This window comes from Erpetoichthys calabaricus, chromosome 7 (assembly GCF_900747795.2).
Source record: "Erpetoichthys calabaricus chromosome 7, fErpCal1.3, whole genome shotgun sequence".
Classification (NCBI taxonomy): Eukaryota; Metazoa; Chordata; class Cladistia; order Polypteriformes; family Polypteridae; genus Erpetoichthys; species Erpetoichthys calabaricus.
This window is the reverse complement of record NC_041400.2, coordinates 120,317,393-120,337,196: the sequence shown is the minus strand read 5'-3', so window position 1 is coordinate 120,337,196 and position 19,804 is coordinate 120,317,393. Positions and strand designations below refer to the sequence as shown.

General features: G+C 39.1%; 1 protein-coding gene across 1 annotated transcript in view; it reads left to right on the top strand.

The window, feature by feature from the left end:
* The first annotated feature begins 10,065 nt into the window (after positions 1-10,065).
* The window catches only part of st8sia4 (ST8 alpha-N-acetyl-neuraminide alpha-2,8-sialyltransferase 4), a 175,622-nt gene continuing 165,883 nt past the window's right edge, over positions 10,066-19,804 (top strand). The window contains exon 1 of the mRNA XM_028805290.2: positions 10,066-10,357. Within this exon, the coding sequence (XP_028661123.1) occupies positions 10,248-10,357 (110 nt within the window). The 5' untranslated portion in view covers positions 10,066-10,247. The remainder of the gene's footprint in view (positions 10,358-19,804) is intronic.

Below are 19,804 nucleotides of genomic sequence, written 5' to 3'. Positions count from 1 at the left end.
AAGGGGCCCGGGATGTTCGTGAATGGAACTGAGTAGGTGGGTCTCTGACAGTGGACACGGCGGTGAGTGCTGTGCGTGAGGTGAGTGGAGAAAGATCTAGAGGGCTGGCAGGACGCGGGCTGATGAGTGCCCTGGGTCCTAGCGCCCAACGCCCCAAGCCCGCGGCAATCTCCCGTCGTTCTGCATGGACGCAGATGGGGTTGGATCTGTGCGTTTCCCATGCACAGACCCAGACCGTCAGGGTATCCAAGAGTGACAGGAGGAATCGAGGGGAGAATGCCGGTTCCTCCGATAGGAAGGGGCATGCTGCTGGGTGCACACGTCCGGAGAATGGCCGTCCTCTGCGGAGGCAGAGGGAAGCCCCAAAGCCAGTGGAGGAGACGACAGTGTGAGCGGACCCGTCGGTTTCGATCAATGCATCCTTCTTATCCGATCTGATTGAACTTTTGACCCACCTAAGCTCTTACTCTCAGAGAATTATCCTTCTTGGTGATTTCAACATCCATATTGACACCCCCACATCTAAACTGAGAAATGAATTCCTATCCTATCCTTACTTTCCTATCCTTATTTTGACTTGACACAACATGTTGATTTTCCAACCCAATCTGGCGGTCATATATTGGATCTGATCTGCACTTCTGGACTATCTGTTGCCAACATTTACAGCACTGATTTGGGACTCTCTGACCATAAAGCAGTATTTTTCACTGTTTCACTGCCTTTCCCTCCTCTTACCTGTAAACGACAAATTTCTTACAGAACCCTTAAAAATATCTGTCCCTCTATCCTTTCTGGATCCATTTCTGATCTTTTACTGTCTTCACCTATTCCATCAACACTAGATAGTCTTGTTGACCACTATAACTCAGCCCTTCATTCAGCATTAGATAAAACAGCTCCTTTACAACATAAGGAGGTTTCCTTTAAACGTTCAGCTCCTTGGTATAATTCAGAATTCCGATCTATGAAAGCAGCTGGCCGATGCCTTGAGAGAATGTTACGTAAGACTGGCCTCACCGTGCACATCCAGGCTTTCTCTGACCACCAAAGAGCTTACAGAGAAGCACTAACTTCTGCCAAGAACACCCATTATGGCAGAATAATAGAAAGTGGCCATGATAACCCAAGGGTTTTGTTCTCTGTAGTTAATAAACTACTCGAACCCGCATCTGGCCCAACTACCTCTTCTACTGAAGTCTGTGAGGAATTCCTCCACTTTTTCCGTAACAAAATTAAAGATCTAAATAATTCAACTAACATATATACATCATCTGTTTATATCTCTCCCTGTTTTCCCACTCCATCCAGCTCCTTCTCTAAGTTCTCACCAGTCACATCTGCATTTCTTAATAACCTGCTTTGTAAGATGAGGCCGACTACTTGTGAACTGGACTCCATCCCACCACACTACTTAAATCCTGCCTTCATGCCATAATCCCAACTGTTACAACAATAATAAACTCATCCCTTGACACTGGCTCTGTGCCGCTCACTTTTAAAATTGCTTCTGTAACCCCAATGTTAAAAAAGTCTGGTCTTGATGCTGACAGTCTTAACAAGTTCCAGCCTATTTCCCACTTACCTTTCCTGTCAAAAGTTCTTGAGCGTGTTGTAGCTTCCCAACTCACCAATTACCTAACCTCTAATAATTTGATGGAACCCGTTCAGTCTGGTTTCAGGGCGCGGCTCTGCTACGGGTAACCAATGATTTGCTTATGGCAGCAGACTCTGGACAAACCAGCATATTAATTCTGTTAGACCTCAGTGCAGCATTTGACACTGTCAGACATGACATCCTACTGTCCAGAATGGAGAACATGCTGGGTATCTCTGGCACTGCCCTCCAGTGGTTCAAGTCCTATCTGACTGATAGGCAAGAGTTTGTTAGGCAAGAGTTTTTTGCGCCAGTCACACAAGGAGTCCCTCAAGGCTCTGTGCTCGGTCCTCTGCTTTTCTGTATTTACATGCTTCCCCTTAGCCTATTATATGTAGCTATGGACTGGGTTATCATTTTTATGCAGATGATACTCAACTCTACTTCAATGTTAAAAGTGGAACTTCATCAGAGCTTTCTCAGCTCACAACCTGCCTTAGTGAAATTAAAACCTGGATGGAGCAGAACTCTTTAAAATTAAATTGCAATAAAACTGAACTCCTGCAAATTGGGACTAAAATGCAACTTAATAAAATGAGCTCCTTCCCAGTCTATCTTGGCAGTGATCTCATCAGACCTGCCTCTACTGTAAAAAATCTTGGTGTCATTTTTGATTCCTCCCTCTCTTATTCCGCCCACATAAATCACATTAAGAAACTTTCTTACTTTCACCTCCGTAACATATCCCGTGTTTGCCTGCTCCTCTCCTTCTCTAATGCTGAGAAACTTGTTCATGCTTTTATCACATCCCGCATCGATTATTGTAATTCCCTACTGGCAGGTGCCCCTTCTAATCTTATATCACAGCTCCAGCTTATTCAAAACTCAGCTGCAAGAGTCCTTACTCGAACCAGCAGCAGCGAGCACATCACACCCATCCTGCTCCGTCTTCACTGGCTCCCTGTGTCTTACAGAATAAAATATAAAATCCTACTAATAACCTACAAAGCCTTAAATAACCTCGCGCCAAACTACATCAGTGACCTACTCCATCGCTATGTGCCTGCCCGCCCACTAAGGTCCTCTGATTCTGGCAATCTTGTTGTACCCCACACTAATCTACACTCCATGGGTGACAGGGCCTTCAGCTGTATAGCACCCAGACTCTGGAATGACCTACCGAAATGAATCAGTTCAGCTGACTCCATGAATTGTTTTAAAAAAACAACTCAAAACTCATCTGTTCAGGAAGGCTTTTAGCTCTACTTGACTTATTTACCCTTCTCTCTGTTTACTTCTCTGTCAAGATGCTAATGTAACCTGTGTGTGTGTGCTAGACCATCAATTATGTTGTCTGTTTTTTTTTCAGAATTCACTGTCTTAATCTTCTTTATTTATTTATCTGGTTTGTACAATGCTATATACTGTATACACTGCCGTTCTTTATTATATTCTGTAAGTGCCTTGAGCATGGGAAAGGCGCTATATAAATAAAATGTATTATTATTATTATTATTAAATGGGCATGGAATCCGTGAAGGGGGTACCGAACAGGCAAGTTGCGGGGTGCCAGTAGGAGGGGAGAGCGCTGCCTGTGCGTGGCACAGAGGGATGCCAGGTGGTGGCATCCAGGCAGAGCTTCTTCCCTTCTTTCTGTTTTGGTTGCTGGACCGGGCCCCAGACACGCAGTAGGACCTGCTTCATTGGGGACCTACCCTTCCGGGACGGGCCACTTCACTGGAGGACTCTTCGCTGGCGATGGGGCAGCCCCACAACCGGCGGATGCTACGAAGGCGCAAGCGACGCAGAACAAAGGGGTGCGAAGACCTCGGAGGGGGTGCCGAAGAAGCGAGTTCCAGGGTGCCGGATTGGACCCTGGACAAGTAGTAGGACCCACTTCGGGGTTGAGCCGCCCTCACGGGATGTGTCACTCAGACCGACGTGTCTTCACTGGCGGTGGGGCACTGTGGTGCCCGGATGGGGGTGGTACCCAGCTGGGACACCCAGGAGGACCGGAGGAGGGCTTGTGCCTCCTCCAGACCACAAGGCGGCGACCGCCCTGGTTGCTTTGGGGGCCACGGGTACAGAGCTTGGAAGCTCTACCCTGTAGGGGCCCGTGGTCTCAGCCAGGGGGTGCCCCAATGCCTTGGGGACCCTGGACCCCAGCACTTCCACCACACCCGGAAGTGTTGGGGGGAAGAAAAGAGGGGACACCCAGAGCGCTTCCGGGGTGTGCAGCCGGCACTTTCGCCACACTGGGGAGTGCCGGTGGAAGATTGCCGGGGAGCACCTGGAGAACATCCGGGTGCGTATAAAAGGGGCCACCTCCCTTCAGACAGAGACAAGAGTCGGGTGGAAGTAGGACGACGTCGGAGGAGGACAAGGAGGCGGCCTGAAGGGAAAGGCATTGTGTTGTGTGGCTAGGACTTTGGGGACTGTGGGGTTTGTGAGCACTGTACATAATGGAAAATAAACGTGGGTTGGGTGACAAGAATGTGTCTGCCTGTCTGTGTCCGGGCCAACCTCCACAATATATATATATATATATATATATATATATACATACATTTATAGTTGGATAATGAATGGATGGATATATATATACATATACACACTGATGCAATGGCACTTCCACAGCAGTGGCAGAATATAGAAGAGCTCATTGATATCATTGAGTGCAACAAGGAAAGTCCCTATACAAAATCTAAAGAGTGGTCAAGAACAGAAGGAAAAGGTAAAAAAAAAAAAACAAATCAACAAATCACAAAGCACAGAAAGAATCACAATAAACACTCAAGAACTCCCAAGGTCATTTGAAATTAATCTCCAGAAACTGTGGGTTAACCCCATAAAAGCTGAGAGCAATTACTTGTGGTGATGGGCAAGTGGCTCTGCCTCTTGGGGAACCAACCACGAAAAACACAAGGAACATAACACATGCATCAGGAATAAACCAAATAACTATCTAAAGTAAAATTAACATACAGTAAATAAATGACTCAGAAATTAATAAAAAGGACATAAAACAAGGATTTGAACCTTAGCCAGGGGATGAACCCTGCCTGAATATAACAGTATAAACCAGAAGAAGGAAAGAAACCACACTCAACAAAACCCTAATGAAAAGAGTTGCTGCAATGGGACACTAAAATCTTCTGGCAGGAGAATGAAATTTAACTACCTCAGACATAGTGCTACTAATGTGACATACAAGGACATGAGCATGACTGGACAAGCCTATGAAATGTGCCTAGGTTTACAGAAAACTGTACTGTTTCAATACACTAAGAATATTTTTCTTGTCCTTTTTCTGAATCTGTGGTAATTAATGGTCACTGAATCACCTTAGCAAATTCAGGCAGTAATGTTACAATCATTACCACCTGTGTTATTCAGCCTGCAGAGTACTCAGATAAACAGATTTTGCTTACCTGTGTTCATGGTATGTTACCCAACTGGCTCCTGTACAATTATCTTCCTGGGTTTGATGTGGGAAGGAACAGTAGTGGTCCTGTGGAGACTTCACTATGATGTTATAATAGGATGCAGTTGGCCTATTAATAAATGCAGTGAGAATAGTTTGCTGAATGCTGTATGGACAAGAGCACAACTAAAAGTGTGTCCATATAATATAATGTCCCTGGGGCCTTTTGTAGCCAGAGAGGGAAGATGTAGTATTGCCAATCTGTTTTTGGTACACTAAACAAAATTTTCCATTTTGCAGTTTCAGTTAAACAAATTTTGACACTTTCATTATGTCAACGGTGGTTAGAAGACAAGCTTGCCCAAGCCTCTCAAAAAACTGATCTAACCTAGAACAAAATTCGAACCAAGAAACTTGGTTGAAACTTCCTGAATTCATTACAGAAATTTCAAGAATCACAGGGAGTGGGAATGAGGACTAAAAGTGACTAGATCATTGACTCATACTCACCTCAATGACTCCTAGCTTGAGCATTTTTCTTTTATCCCTGGTTCGACTACAACTTGAGTAAGACACAGGTTTATAACAGTTTGTCCAAGTTGTTGCCTTTGTGACTATAGAAAAAAATTATACAAAGAAGTGAGCTGTGGTGCTACACCTAAATCCTTCCCCAGTATTACATTCAATTGGTCCCCTAATTATTGTGATATTGTCCTGCATGTGACAGTTTTAAAGGCACAGACAAAAATGCATTCTAAAATCTAAAAATTATAAAAAAATCCTTTTATTATTTTGCTTGTGTCCACCAATGCTCGATATAAACAACGGTTGCCACAACTACTATATCCCTCCACAACAATAGGGAGGAATCCATGTTCCTGGCAGAGTTTTGGTCTTATCTTCAAGTCTGTAGTCCTTCAATGTGACCAATTATCGACTGTGGTATTTGACTGTTTACTCGGCACATACTTTGTTACTGACTGAAACTGAATTATGACACTACCATTTTACACCTCTTCTTTCCTTCACTTCAAGGTAAGCATCCCGATAAAATGAAAAGGCAGATACAGCCCAGCAGCGACCAACAGAAATGGTCTTGCAGGCCTACATACTCACACCAACGCACAAAAACAGAAATATCTACATTACCCCAGACCAACCAACACAGGCAAAATGCCTTAGAACAACAAAGACAACATATGACAAACCACAGAGTGACATTATCTGAAGATCAGCGGTAGCAAGTCTTGTACCGAGACAGTGAATGAAAAACCAATTACACACACAACCTTTCTGAAGAGCAGTGGCAAACTGCAAGACAAGAAACATTACGACGGAAAAACTATAGGGATTCCATAACACTGACAACTCAAAACAAGATATTCCCTTTATATTATGGCGCAGGCAATTCCCTGATCGTTTAGCATAATGTATGACTATCACCAAGTCACAACGCCAAACGTTTAATAACGTCAGAATTTATTTGCCATGCCCTGTTTTACCCTTGGTAAGTTGTACACTACATTTTCTGGAGTTATATCGAAACCCAGGTTAAACGTACAGGTACTTACGGGTTACACACAGAGGAATATTTTCGCTTACAATAACGTATATGCAACAAATTGCGTTTTCCAACACTTACTATAGATGTTGGTATAATACATTACCTGACAGCCACACTTCACATATATTGACTCACATGTGCCCTGCATTTCCCTTCTTATCCAATATGTTCTGTTAACCTGTTCATGTTACACTTTGATTGTAAATATTCATGCTGTTGTAAGTGACTATAATAACATCCCATACTAATCATGTGATTATTCTAATATTGAGTCCTCACACAAGTCACTACTTATTAAAATAATCTTCTTTCTTACTGTAATGTGTGATGTTCTTCTCTCTCTAATCATCATTTCATTAACGTTTTTATTCTTGTGAAATTTTTGCAAGCACGATTTGCTAGTATATCTATACTTTAGGTACTGCAAAAAAGTATCTATTACTGATTTACTCTTATGTTACAAGACATTAACAAAGGCTTCTTTTGGTCTTCATTATGCTTATAAAACGTAGGTACGTTATTTATCTCCCATGCTGGAAACATTACTTGTTAATATGAAGGATTCACCAGTTTTATAATGCAGTATGCAATATCAAGCGAAATATTTTTCACTTAACCTGCAGATGATCATTACAAAATGAAATTATTTTAGTAGGTCACATTCCATAGATGAATAACCACTTTATTGATGCTTTATAAGTTTTATTGACTCACCTGTTGTTCTGTTTTTTCTCTATCCTATGCAGACTGCACCTAACCCTGTCCCTGCCCCTTGCTATGCCTCTTTCTGTACAGCTGAATCCTCTTTAAGAAGACCCCTATGGGTTCTTTTAAACTCAAGAAATGGAGCTTGAATATTGGAGACATCCGGGGAGACGTCTGCTTTGCTGGGTGTTTGAATAAAGGATCAAGTGTTGAATAAAGCTTAAGCACTGCTCCTCCAAGTGCCAAAATAAAAAAAAAAATCTATTTTCTCAGACCTTTCCTGCACATCTTTTGTGCAACTCAGTAGCCCAGATGTGACAAGATATATATATGTATGTGTAAATATAAAGTCCAAAGACAGCAATGTGTGTTTCCCCAGTAAATACTTGGTCTTAATTTGCCTTCAATGTTATGTTTTTAAGCAGGTTCTCCATTAGTTATTTGCCATTGGAGATTGCTGCCAACTTTTTTACTTTTATGCTTAAAAGATTGTAAAGAAATTGTTTTGCTCATACTCCTTTAGGTTTTTTTTTCAAACAGGAAGATTTGAGAGTAATGTTAACATGTTTGAAATCAGCTTTCTATAACTCTTAACTCTTCTAAGATCTATCGTGCTTCCAATCAGCCTTTTCACAAAAACCTCATTAACTCATAACTGTAGTGCTTCAGCAGCAGTAGTATCCTCACAGACAGGTCTGAAGAGTACAGTCAAACTTTTTTATGTGTGCACCAGCTACTGTTTGCCAAGGAACTTATTATCCAGAAACTAGGCTACTAAAATCATTGCTTTATAACTTTTCTAAACATTTCTGTTACTTTTATGATTGCTACATTATTTTTATAATTTCTTTATGTTGTTTGAATTTCAGGCATGTCTAATATGTATTGGTCACTGAAAATTTGATTATTTGTGGTTTGTATTCTTATTGTCTATTGCATTTTTATTTAAACTGGTGTCTTGTAATTGTGATTTTAGCTGAATAATTCTAGCATTACCTGAAAATCCCATTAGAACCTTTTTAATATTATTATTCTAATATGTGTTTTTTGGCTTTATTTATAATAATAATAATAATAATAATACATCTGTTTATTATGCATAATAATCTTACACCTGCTCAATCCAATTAAATCTTATGGAGAAACTGGAACCTATCCCAGACAGGAAACAATTCTGAAACTAGTACCAGTCCATCGCAGGGCCCACTCTTGCACACACTCACACAAGACTAACTTGACATGAAAACTGGTGTGCCTAGATTAAAGCCACACAAATATTGAGAAACAGCATATAAATTCCACCCAGACAAAATAACTAGGTTTGTAATTAAGGCACAGGACTCTGAAATAGTGAGGCTGCAGTGCTAACTACAATGCAAACCATTCTGCCCTTGGTTTATCTCTATTTGTATACTAGAAACAGTGAACACATATTCTCTGTTTACAGAATTCCAAATGAATGTATTTTATGCAATATAGTGTAGCACCACTATACAAACTCAGATTACCATGCTCACTTACAAATAGCGTACTTAAAACACATTTCAACATACTGTACATGCTGAAAACAAAAGTACTACGCAATACTGCACTGTATGTACATAAAAATATACATTACACATATCTAATTACTTTTTATGCTCTTAAAAACTTTTTAAATATAAATAACATACAATAATTTTAACATATGTATATATTAAGGAAAGTGAAAAGGTACAAAACATATAGTCAAGTAAACATCACAATACATTGAAAATAAACCCTTGGAATCCATAGTCTTTAAGGAAAAAAAAATAAATCTGAAGGACCAACTAGTCTGAAAGTTTGTTGAAAATGTGATATGGAACATGTTGCACACATGAAATAGGCATTAACAATTTTCCTGGAATATAAGGAATGTCTGATGCTATATACGGTATATAACTTGTGATGAAATTTTTGTTAAGCTATCACCAAACTGAAGCCTGCAACGTTTATATAGTAATATATTTCTGAGGACTATTATTTACTAATCAACTAACACACATATTAATGTGGCATTGTTTAACTATGGAAAAATTTAATAGACACTTTTCGAACAAAGAGTATATATACAAGATATATCTATATCTATCCATCCATCCATCCATTTTCCAACCCGCTGAATCCGAACACAGGGTCACGGGGGTCTGCTGGAGCCAATCCCAGCCAACACAGGGCACAAGGCAGGGAACCAATCCTGGGCAGGGTGCCAACCCACCGCAGATATCTATATCTATCTATATATATATATATATATATATATATATATATATATATATATATTGTGGACATGAAAAGCTGTCTGACCTTTTCCTAAAGTCCCCTGTTATACATTTCTAAACACTTCAATTACTGACTGACGGGGTCAAATCTGCGGTTCTCAAAAGAAGTGACAACGGAAAAAACACCTCATGTCTTTGCATACGGTCACGCTATGCGTTTTAATGCTGCACTAAAGTAATTACAAAGTATTATTTGTTAACATTCTTGGTTATTTTCCTTGTTCCTTATCTCTTCTATACGAATATTCTATAAATTCCCTAAATTACTTCGATATCGTGGTCTCCAAAATTCGACAACTAGCTTCGACTCATCTCCCCCACCAGCAGATGTGCTCTTTACAAGAGCGGGTAGTCTCACACGAGCGAGCGCTGACAAAACTTCAAAGCTTGGGCACGCCTCCGCCCCCTCTTATTGGCCCTATAATACATTAATTTGCATGCAACCAACGCAAGCGGCTTTTGGTTGGCGGATGTCAGTTTCAATCAAGTAGCTGGCTTGCTGTTTAGGGCTAAAGTGAGTGTGCCGGGTGACTGGGTTATGTGTGCAACAGCGAGGTCTCAATGCAATAAACGGAGGGAGGAATACAGCTAATTATTTCGACTTGAAAATACAGGGAAACAATTGAGCAGGTCTCAACGAATACTGCTCGAGAAATGCGTTCTGCACGGAAATGGACTATCTGCACGATAAGCATCCTTCTGATTTTCTATAAGACAAAAGAAATAGCAAGAAGTGAGCAGCACCAGGAAGCGCAACTCACTGGGTAATGCAAAATTTCTTTCTGTCTCAGTGGGAATATAAACGAAACAATGGAAATGGACATTTAGTAAAATCCATTTATTGTTCTTTTTGGTTCGACTGGAGTTTTATTGAGTTTTAAAAGAGAATTATCTGGCTAACGTATAAGGCAAACCCAAAGACAAAACGGCATCTGTAGGCAGTTATTTAAATTTATTTGAATATTACTACTTAACGCTACATTTCACGAAGACACTGAGTTAGATTTACCGGAGATTGAATGAGTCGTTGTACATTTAATTTGCTGGGTTTTTTGGTAATATTATTGTATATGCTGTGTATATAAAACACATTTATTAAACAACAAGAACCCTACAGTCTTTGTTCCTTGTTATAGCCCGACCACAGTTGTCTACGCCAGATAGTTTAGGTTTTTATTGTCAGGAATAAGATGCGCATCACATACAATAGTTAGCTTGTTACTTATATCTCTGATGGGTTGAAAGATTAGCGTGTGCTTAATTTCAGCCGGTTTTACAAGTTTCTAACTATACATATAACTTAACCTCACATATTGACAAACATTGGTGTAACGAACCTGTAAAAATATATGTGTATGTATAACATATGTATAATTGTGTGTATATTTACTGCTTAGGCAAACAGTCATGGGATTTTTATCTGTATATACACTTGAACCAAGTTTGTAAAATCTATGAATGTATTGTATGTTTATTATTGAAGTATTTCTGTAAATATATCACTGTGATTTGTGCTGTTACTAGCTTGACAAGTGAATCTATTTAAGGTCTGGCATATGCGATTCTCTTTTTAAACGCGTGGTTGCAGCTGGTGGGCTGCCGGCTTCACTGCGAGACGCGGGGGACGCAATTTAATTGATACTCCTAATACTCCTAAGGCGCATCCATAGTATTCTGCCAAGAATTCACGTTGAGAAATTTTGCTAGTTTTCTTAAGACGTTTGTTGGTGTATGAATGTTTTTCTTTCTGAAATACATTTTAATTACTGCTTGCACGTCATATTTCATGTCAGATCTTTCAGTTTAATTTGGGAAGAAAAATTAAAGGCCAGTAAAACAGAACAAAAAAAAAAAAACACACAGACGATTCGCCCAGTGAAAGACTGCAGGTAGACCGCGTGTGATAGCCTGTAAAGTCACTCGTACGCCGTCGAGTTCTGTGAGGAAAGACAAAAGCCGACAGAACGGGGGACATCGTCGGTCAAGCATCCCATTGTAGAACTATAGGTCATTTATTTATTTGGTCCGTCAAAGTTCATGTGAGGGTAATTATGTCATCGACGTAGATGGGCGGCTTCATCACATCACGACTCTCCTTGTTGTTCAAGGAAAATCCCTTCGGGCTTTTGCTGCGCCTTGATTATCACTACCTGTATAATAAAAGGCTGATTAAAACAATACTTTATTCTCCAAGAATACATTTGTCTTTGCAAAAGAAAGGACAAGGAGCGTCGACTACGAGACGTATTTTAATTGTCAGGTAATAGTAAACAATAGCGAAAGCGGACGAAAACTGTCAGCCGTGTCGTGTCTTTGATGTCGGTGTTAAAATTGTATATTACACGTTTATTTTGTGCGCATGCATGTCTGCGTCTATGAAGATATATGTGTGTTTATAAATATATAAACTAAACAGGATTGTGGAATAAGGAGCAAACAGTAAGTTGATCATTTGAAGTATATTCGTGCAAGTATAGACTTGTACGGTATCATGGACAACCCTACTGTACCTGTTCACACGGCTGGGGGAGCTCTCTGGTCATAATGCCAAAAGGCTCAGAATTCTTTTTTTTTTTTTCGATAACCTGCGGTTTCCGCTTTCTCAGAGATGTGATCTGTGGGTTGACTGCTTATCAAAACAGGAAAGATGTCAGAGTCTTCTCAAAATAAGAAAAAAAGTTTCACCTTGTGCATTTTGAAAGTTTCAAAAATGGTAAATTTTAGTTGTGTATTTTAAGTTAACAAGGTTTTGGATTTTACACTTTTATATTCAGATATTAAGCATGTAGGTAAAGTTCTGGTTATAACATTCCATTAAAGTCTAGCTATTATTGTGTCAGGTTAAATAAAACACTAATCATGTTTACTTTTATACACTGAAGTTTAGGTTATTTTTAGTCTGTGACCTATTATACAATCTTAAAAATAAAGATGCCAGAGTGGTTGTTCAGAATGATGCCATAAGGGAAATATTTTTGATACCCAAAAGACTCAACCATATGAAGGTTTCATAAAGAACATTTATTTATTTAGATCCATAACAGACTCCACACAGTAAATAACCATGAATAAATACCATACCATACATTAAACATTTCAGTATGTTTCTACATATTAGGAAGTTTTTTGAAGCACAAAGAACCAACTTTATATGCAAAGAATCCTTCCCAGAATGAAATGCTGCTTTGTCAAGTAATAGTTCTGTGAGAAACCACACAACCAAGTAAAGAACCATAAATAGCCATTAAAGAACCATTATTTTTAAGAGCTTAATAACACCAATGGAAAACACTCCTTTACATTTGCCACAACAAACATAGCTAATGAACGTCCCACCTGCAGTTTGTGATTAGTCCTGTAGACCAGGTATGTCAAACACGCGGCCCCCGGGCCGCATGCGACCCGCAACAGAAATCTGTGAGGCCCGCATGACAGATCCTAGTTAGCACTGAACTTTTAAAAAATGATTGATTCAATCACAAACGATAGTATTCTGCATCTTCGGTGCTACTTATTGACTTTTCTTACTTCTGCCTTCTGACAAAAGCGCGTTTTCCCATGGCATTACGGTACCGGAAACGTCAGATGCTGGTATAGCCATGAGCCTTGACAAGTTAATGAGCTGCAGCGTCACACCTGTATTGCTAGGCTGCAGCAGGGGTGGCCTTAGGCATGTGCAAACTGTGCACCTGCACAGTGCCGCCAAATCTCAGGGGCCGCCACGCCAATATATATTGAATATAAAACAGAAAGTGAAAATAACGACACAGCTGACGGCAATGTGGCCGAAAAACATTCTGTTTCTTGTTAATTAGTACGCTGTATTTACAAAGGTCGCTAGAGTCGGAGCAGTAAGCTATATGTAGTATTATAATGTTTTGCCGTAATGAGAATATCATGGGTCGCCACTTGGTTTTCAAGTTACGGACACGAGTATATAGAAGCGTGTCATGAGCACGAGGCGGCTATGCAGTGTCCGCAACGGATGTGGCCATCCGCCGTGCATAAGATACCGTATTGACATTGCCAGGCGAAGGGGCCACTGATTCTTTCTCTGCCCAGGGCCGCCACGAGCCTAGAGCCGCCCCTGCTAAGGCTACACTACTGGCTGGGTTGCTGAGACTGGCCACTGGGCAGAACTGACCATCACGAGTAGTAATAGCCCGCATATTTTCACGTTTTTTTGCTCTAGTTTCATGTAATTTGCTAGTATTGTAACGAACAGTTAGTGCAGACTACAGCTGAAGATCTGAAGTGGACGCGAGAAGTTGGTGAGTTGTTTATTAACATTTTTGTGATTTTGAGTTTGTAAAATTATTGTAGGTCAGGTGGCTTTTTGCATATCGGCTTATTTTACAATATAAACTTTGAAGTAAACTTAGTAAAGAAAAATTTGATTTTTGGAGGATTTGTTTTCCAACTTGAATTACTGAGCAATGAATTCAGTGAGCATTTTCGTGATTTCAGTTCACACAAATAGGGCATTGCATTGTTCTCTTACAACGTTGAGAATGCGCCTGAGAATATCCAAATGGAATTGATTGAAGTGCAGTCAGATTCTATTCTGAAGGCAAAATACAACAAAGTTGGTGTGCCAGGCTTGTATGCTTATCTGCCACCCTCATATGTGCAGATCCGTAAGTTGGCATTTAGAGTACTGTCTATTTTCGGAAGCACTTACCTTTGTGAGCAATTGTTTTTGTTAATGAAAGCTACCAAAACCCGACATCGCTCAAGACTTACCGTCGAGCACTTTTCATCCCTCATAAAAGTTGCAGCTGCACAAGATTTCAAGCCTGATATTGACAAACTGGTTACTAACAAGAGATGCCAAGTGTCGGGACAAAAGAAATAAATCTCACACTGTAAGGCTCCTATATAAGCAATGAATATAATATAATGAATATCAATCAAGACACTATATAAAAGCGGTCGGGATTGTCCTTCCGTCCCGTGAGTGCTAAGCGTAGTGGTATTCCGCTTATCACAGACTTACTACTTGCGGCTTGCGGTATGAAGCGACGCGATGTGAGCAGAGTTCTGGTGATCCCATCGTTCCCTTGCTTTTGTGCGCAATGCGCTGGAAAAATAGACAAAATTATGTCTTTGGAAATAATTAATGTTGATGGAGTACAAATGCCTCACCGCGTAGTAAATATCAGGGGAAATGGTGCTTGCTTATTCTCATCTATAGCTTATTTAGTGCATGAAACTCCGTCTTTAGCGGTACAGATTCGGGCTGACATTGTATGACATGTTTTAAGTAATTGGTCAAGGTTTCAGCCATTTACAATGATGCCGTCAGGAATATCTTATACAAATGAGCTTCAGTATCTCACTGAAATATCAAAGTCTCAAACTTATGGTACCATTTCTGAGCTAATGGCAGCAGAAGAGTTGTTCCCCTATGAGTTTCAAGTATATTATTATGGAGTCCTACACTCCAAGTTTGGACAGGCATTCGAGGGGATAAAAAAACGTAGGTTTTCGGGAGATGTTATGAATGGGCACTTTGATGTTCTCATTCCCTACACTTACGTGCCTGATGTACACATGGAGCACACACAAATTGAGGATAAAAGTCGGTCGCCTTAAAAGGAGGGTGAGCCTAGTAATATAATAAGGACCTAGCTAAGAGGTTAAGACTCTAATTCTACACTGTTGTATGGAGACTTCATGGAGATAAATTGCTTTTCTTTAAACTTTAAACTTTAAGTGTTACATATTTTAAAGTTTTCAGTATTGGAAAGAAAGCTACAGTAACTTTGTATAATAGTATAATAGTATTTATTACAGTACGGCCCGCTGACGCACGTATGGCAGTCGAAGCGGCCCACCAATGGTAGTGAGTTTGACATGCCTGCTGTAGACCTTTACCTGCCGCCCACACACACCACAGGTGTACAGGTATGGATTTGCCTGAAACGTCTGTGCAGGGTTTTTGATGCCTTTAAGTGCCACACCAGCCATGTAGAGCAGCCTATCAGCATAGAGCTTATAGATCACAATGAACTGCCACTGCTACCAATGAAAAGTGCTTTCAGCCCATGGTAAAGGAGGCCATGTCTGATTTCTGGAGCATTCAGAATTGAACATAAAGTCTTAATCAACTATATCACACAACTTTAGCTGACTACTGTATATTAGGCTTTCTTCACCACAGTTGGCAGGTCACTAGTAAATAAGAAATATACACCACAATGTTTTTCCAAACAAAAACAAATTATGCTGGATAGAACAAAACACATTATTTCATGTTTTAGAGATGTCGGCATTTCTCTTAGAATGTGTTACTTTACACATATTCTGCATCCTGATAAAGTTCAAGAGTGGGATGGGCCATTTGCTATGATAATAGAAGTCTGGTTTCTTTTCATCACACCTCATTGGCAATTGTTTGATTTCCTGATATTGGTTTATAGAACTTCTTTGTGCAGAATTGTATGAAAACCACTCCATTATCACTTCTAGGAACTATCAGAACATCACAGGCTGATTCATTTTACATTGTCTGTAGCTTTCTGCCCCTTTTTCTGGTAGTCTTGGATCACAGATAGCTTAGCACAAGGAGCAAGGTGCTTTCCTTTTTGTCATTCAGTATGCCATTTTGTCAGAAACTGTTATTAGAGTAGAGGCTCAGGTCACTTAGTGCATGCTGCTAGGATCACAATTTTTTGTCCATGTTGGTTTGCACTGTTACCAGTATATATACAGGACTGTCATACTCCCATCTTAGAAGCAGAATTACTGGAGAGTGAACTGTTGCTTTGAAAGAAAAACTAGGTCAAAGACATTTGTCTATGATATCTGTTAGCTACAAAGGTTACTGGATTCTAGTGTTTACATTGTCCCCTGTCAAAGCCTAGATGACATAGGTCTTTCCACTCAAGGTTGTGGTCCATGACACTCTCAGTTCCTTACAAAGTACTGCTTGAACTATTGAAATACTAAAATGCCTTTTGTCAATAAAGGCACAAACATTCTGCTTCCATGACCAGTCATGCCTGGCTGACTTTAATTTTGTCACTTGTTGTGCTCCTGGAGATTTTGTATTAAAGAAGCATCTTCTTATGTCTTTATGTATCAAATATCATGCTTTCTGTATTAGCACTGCAAATGCATGCATAAAAGTTGAGAACTTGGAAAAAGTAACTGATACCATCATAATACTGTGATGCATACTGTGTACTCTTTACTGAAGTTTAAACCATCACTGATTCTTGCAGATAGTGCAGTTTCTCTATTTAGAGAAATAAGGCTGCAATGCCATAATATTTTTGGTAACCACTGTAGCTAGCCTTTGAATAGAAGAGTGACCCTATCAAACTACCTCTGCAAATCTAAAAACAAGAACATAGAAACTACCTTCTTCTAGCACTGAAAGACTACTGATTGGTCCTTCCATTGCCTTTGAGTTAGGTATATGAGATTTCTGTTATTTTTTTTTTTTTTTTGCGTCATACTGGGGAATTTCAAAGTCTGTTGCTTGATGATGTTGCCTTGCCCCTGCTTCTGAAGCGTAGGCAAGCTTGACACTAGCTTACATTTCCTCTTGCATTTCTTTACTTTTCATATTTTTGAGCTTTTCAGCTTTAATCACTTCCATCATATTTCTCATCCTATCATGTATGCATGTATGGTATTTGATGAATGGTATTAGAGTTAGTTGGATAACAACTACACTATATTACTTTGTTCAAACTACACATTTCTGAGTATAGTGGGATATCTATCGATAGTCTCACTGCAGAAGGCATGTAGTGACATGGAATCTGAATTAGTTCTGTTATTTAGCAACATAATATTAAAAATCAGTGGGACACCTAATTTTAGTAACTACACTTCAGTGTGAAGGTTGACCTGGGTATTCAAAAACCAGTGGAGCATAAGATGAACAAATGATGAGCTCTATATTATGTAGCAATTTAGTAGTGCTACAACAACTACTGACAGAAACAGAATCTAGTTTTTTTATTAATATGAACACACTGTATAGACGAGAATGAGAAGAGTGGCACACTGGTTGGCATTTCTGCCTCACAGCTGCAAGTACAAGTGTTTGATTTCTGGCTAGGTTACTTTCTTTAGGTAATTTACAAATTCTCCTCATAGTCCAGTGGTTTTTCTGTAGATTCTTTGTTTTCCTCCCAAATCCCACTGACATATATATTAGGTTGATTGGCAATTTTAAACTGACTCAGTGTGAACAAGTATGTGAACACTACTTGTATGCTAAGTGTTCCTTGCCATAGATTGGTATTGAAATCTGCCTTTTGTATGATGCCACGGGAATATAGTTTGGTTCCTATTGACACTGTACTGGACAAAGCAGATGGATGGGTAGGGTTACAGTATATTATTTGTTAATGTGCTGGCTTTATCTTAATTTTTGCTTAGCTGAAAGTTGCACATAGGAATATAATTGAAGTGTTTTAAAGGGGTTACTGGCCTTTTATTCACGTTTAACTTTTTATTGAGATTTTGTCAAGGTTAATTGCAATTTTTTCATAATACTGTAAAAATAATAATGCAACTTTTTTTGTAATTGCAGGCGCAGAGTGCTGGGAACAATTCTCAGTTAAACTACAAGTATAGATAAAAGACTTACTGAATTTCATTTATAAGGGTAAAAGTGTACATTTTTAAAAATCACAATAATACATTCCACAAAACAACTGTTGTCCTAATTTAGAACATAAAAACAAAACTTTCTTTAAAATAAGCAATAATTAAATAACTTTATGATAGGTAGATTTAAAATAACTAAAAACAATACCTGTCTTGTCGGAGCACATCCAAATGGGTTGATCCTATAGAGTGAAAATTTTACAATCATCTTACACAGAAACGTCATTTTATTTGTTAACGCTAAGCGGTGTGCAGCGTTTTGATAATCCAAATGTACTGGCACTCCACAGATATCCTATTTCTTAGTTAATTTTATCCTGCCGAGTGTTGCTCCGTAGGGTAGCTAACTAGAGTAGAGAACTCTTCCCAATTGCATGATTATACTGCTAGATAATATACTGCTATGTTTCCCTCCTTCAGCATGTATGGGAAAGCCTCTGTAGAAAATAGACTCTATTTATACATGCAGGGAGACATAAATGTAAGAAGTAACATAGGTAATTTTCAGGCAAATATTTAGATAATATTCTGTCTAACCTTTTAAGTTGACAGTAGCATGAGAATGACTTACATGCTTAACAAATTGTGGCATAAATTTCCTCTAAAGCACAAAAAAGCAATAAACAAGGTAAAATATTAGTGTTACAAGTAGGTCAGGTGATGTAGCAGCAATTTTGATTTAATAAATGTTCAGTGTTTAAAAGTTGCTGAGAGAAATATAGCCAGTAAAGCACATTTACATAAGAGATGAAAAGAAGCTTCACAGTTTCTGTTTGGGATTGTAGTGGACATTGTGGCTTATTTCCTGTCCGTGTGAAAGTCACTTAATCATATTAAACAGTCAAGCAATCTGTTTTGTGCATGCATAGCATCAGTGCAGCATTATTGCAATATTATATGCAACTTTAGTTAAATGCTGGAAAGGGTTTGATTGGTCTCCACATTAGACACTAAAGATATAATGAGGTATGCTCTAATGTAGCATATTTATGGTCATTGGAATAGCAGAACAAAATATTGATGTATGATTTGTCATTAAGTTGATGATCTGGGGAAAGCGGATACAGCTGTAAGTGTGTCGTTAGTCATAAAACCTTCTGTTGAAGGTTGAGAGAAGATTCATTGCTGGTTGGTTGCTCTACATTAAGTCTGAATACAGAATCTAATTCAGCAGTCCAACATAATGCTGTATGCCTGATTTTGAAGGTATAGATTCTGATCGCATCTCTCAGCTTTAATGGTGTGAAAAAAGTGAGTCACATTTATTCTTTGGCTCAGTGAAGATCATTCATAAGTATTGTATACCTCCATTTAAACAGACTGTGCAGTTTGACATTATGCTTTATTTCCTGGAATGATGGAAAGTAACCGTTCAAAACCTGACATGCTATATGTCTCATAGATACAATGCAAAAGAGTCTGAAAAACATGGCTGATAAGGTATCTTAATGAGATCCATGATGGAAACTGTACATAGTACACTGATGAATCCCCTTAAGGTTTTAAAAAATAAAACTATTCAATCTCCACCAATAAATAAAGATATGATGAAAAAATAGTACTTTTCCATATAGCTTTTTGTC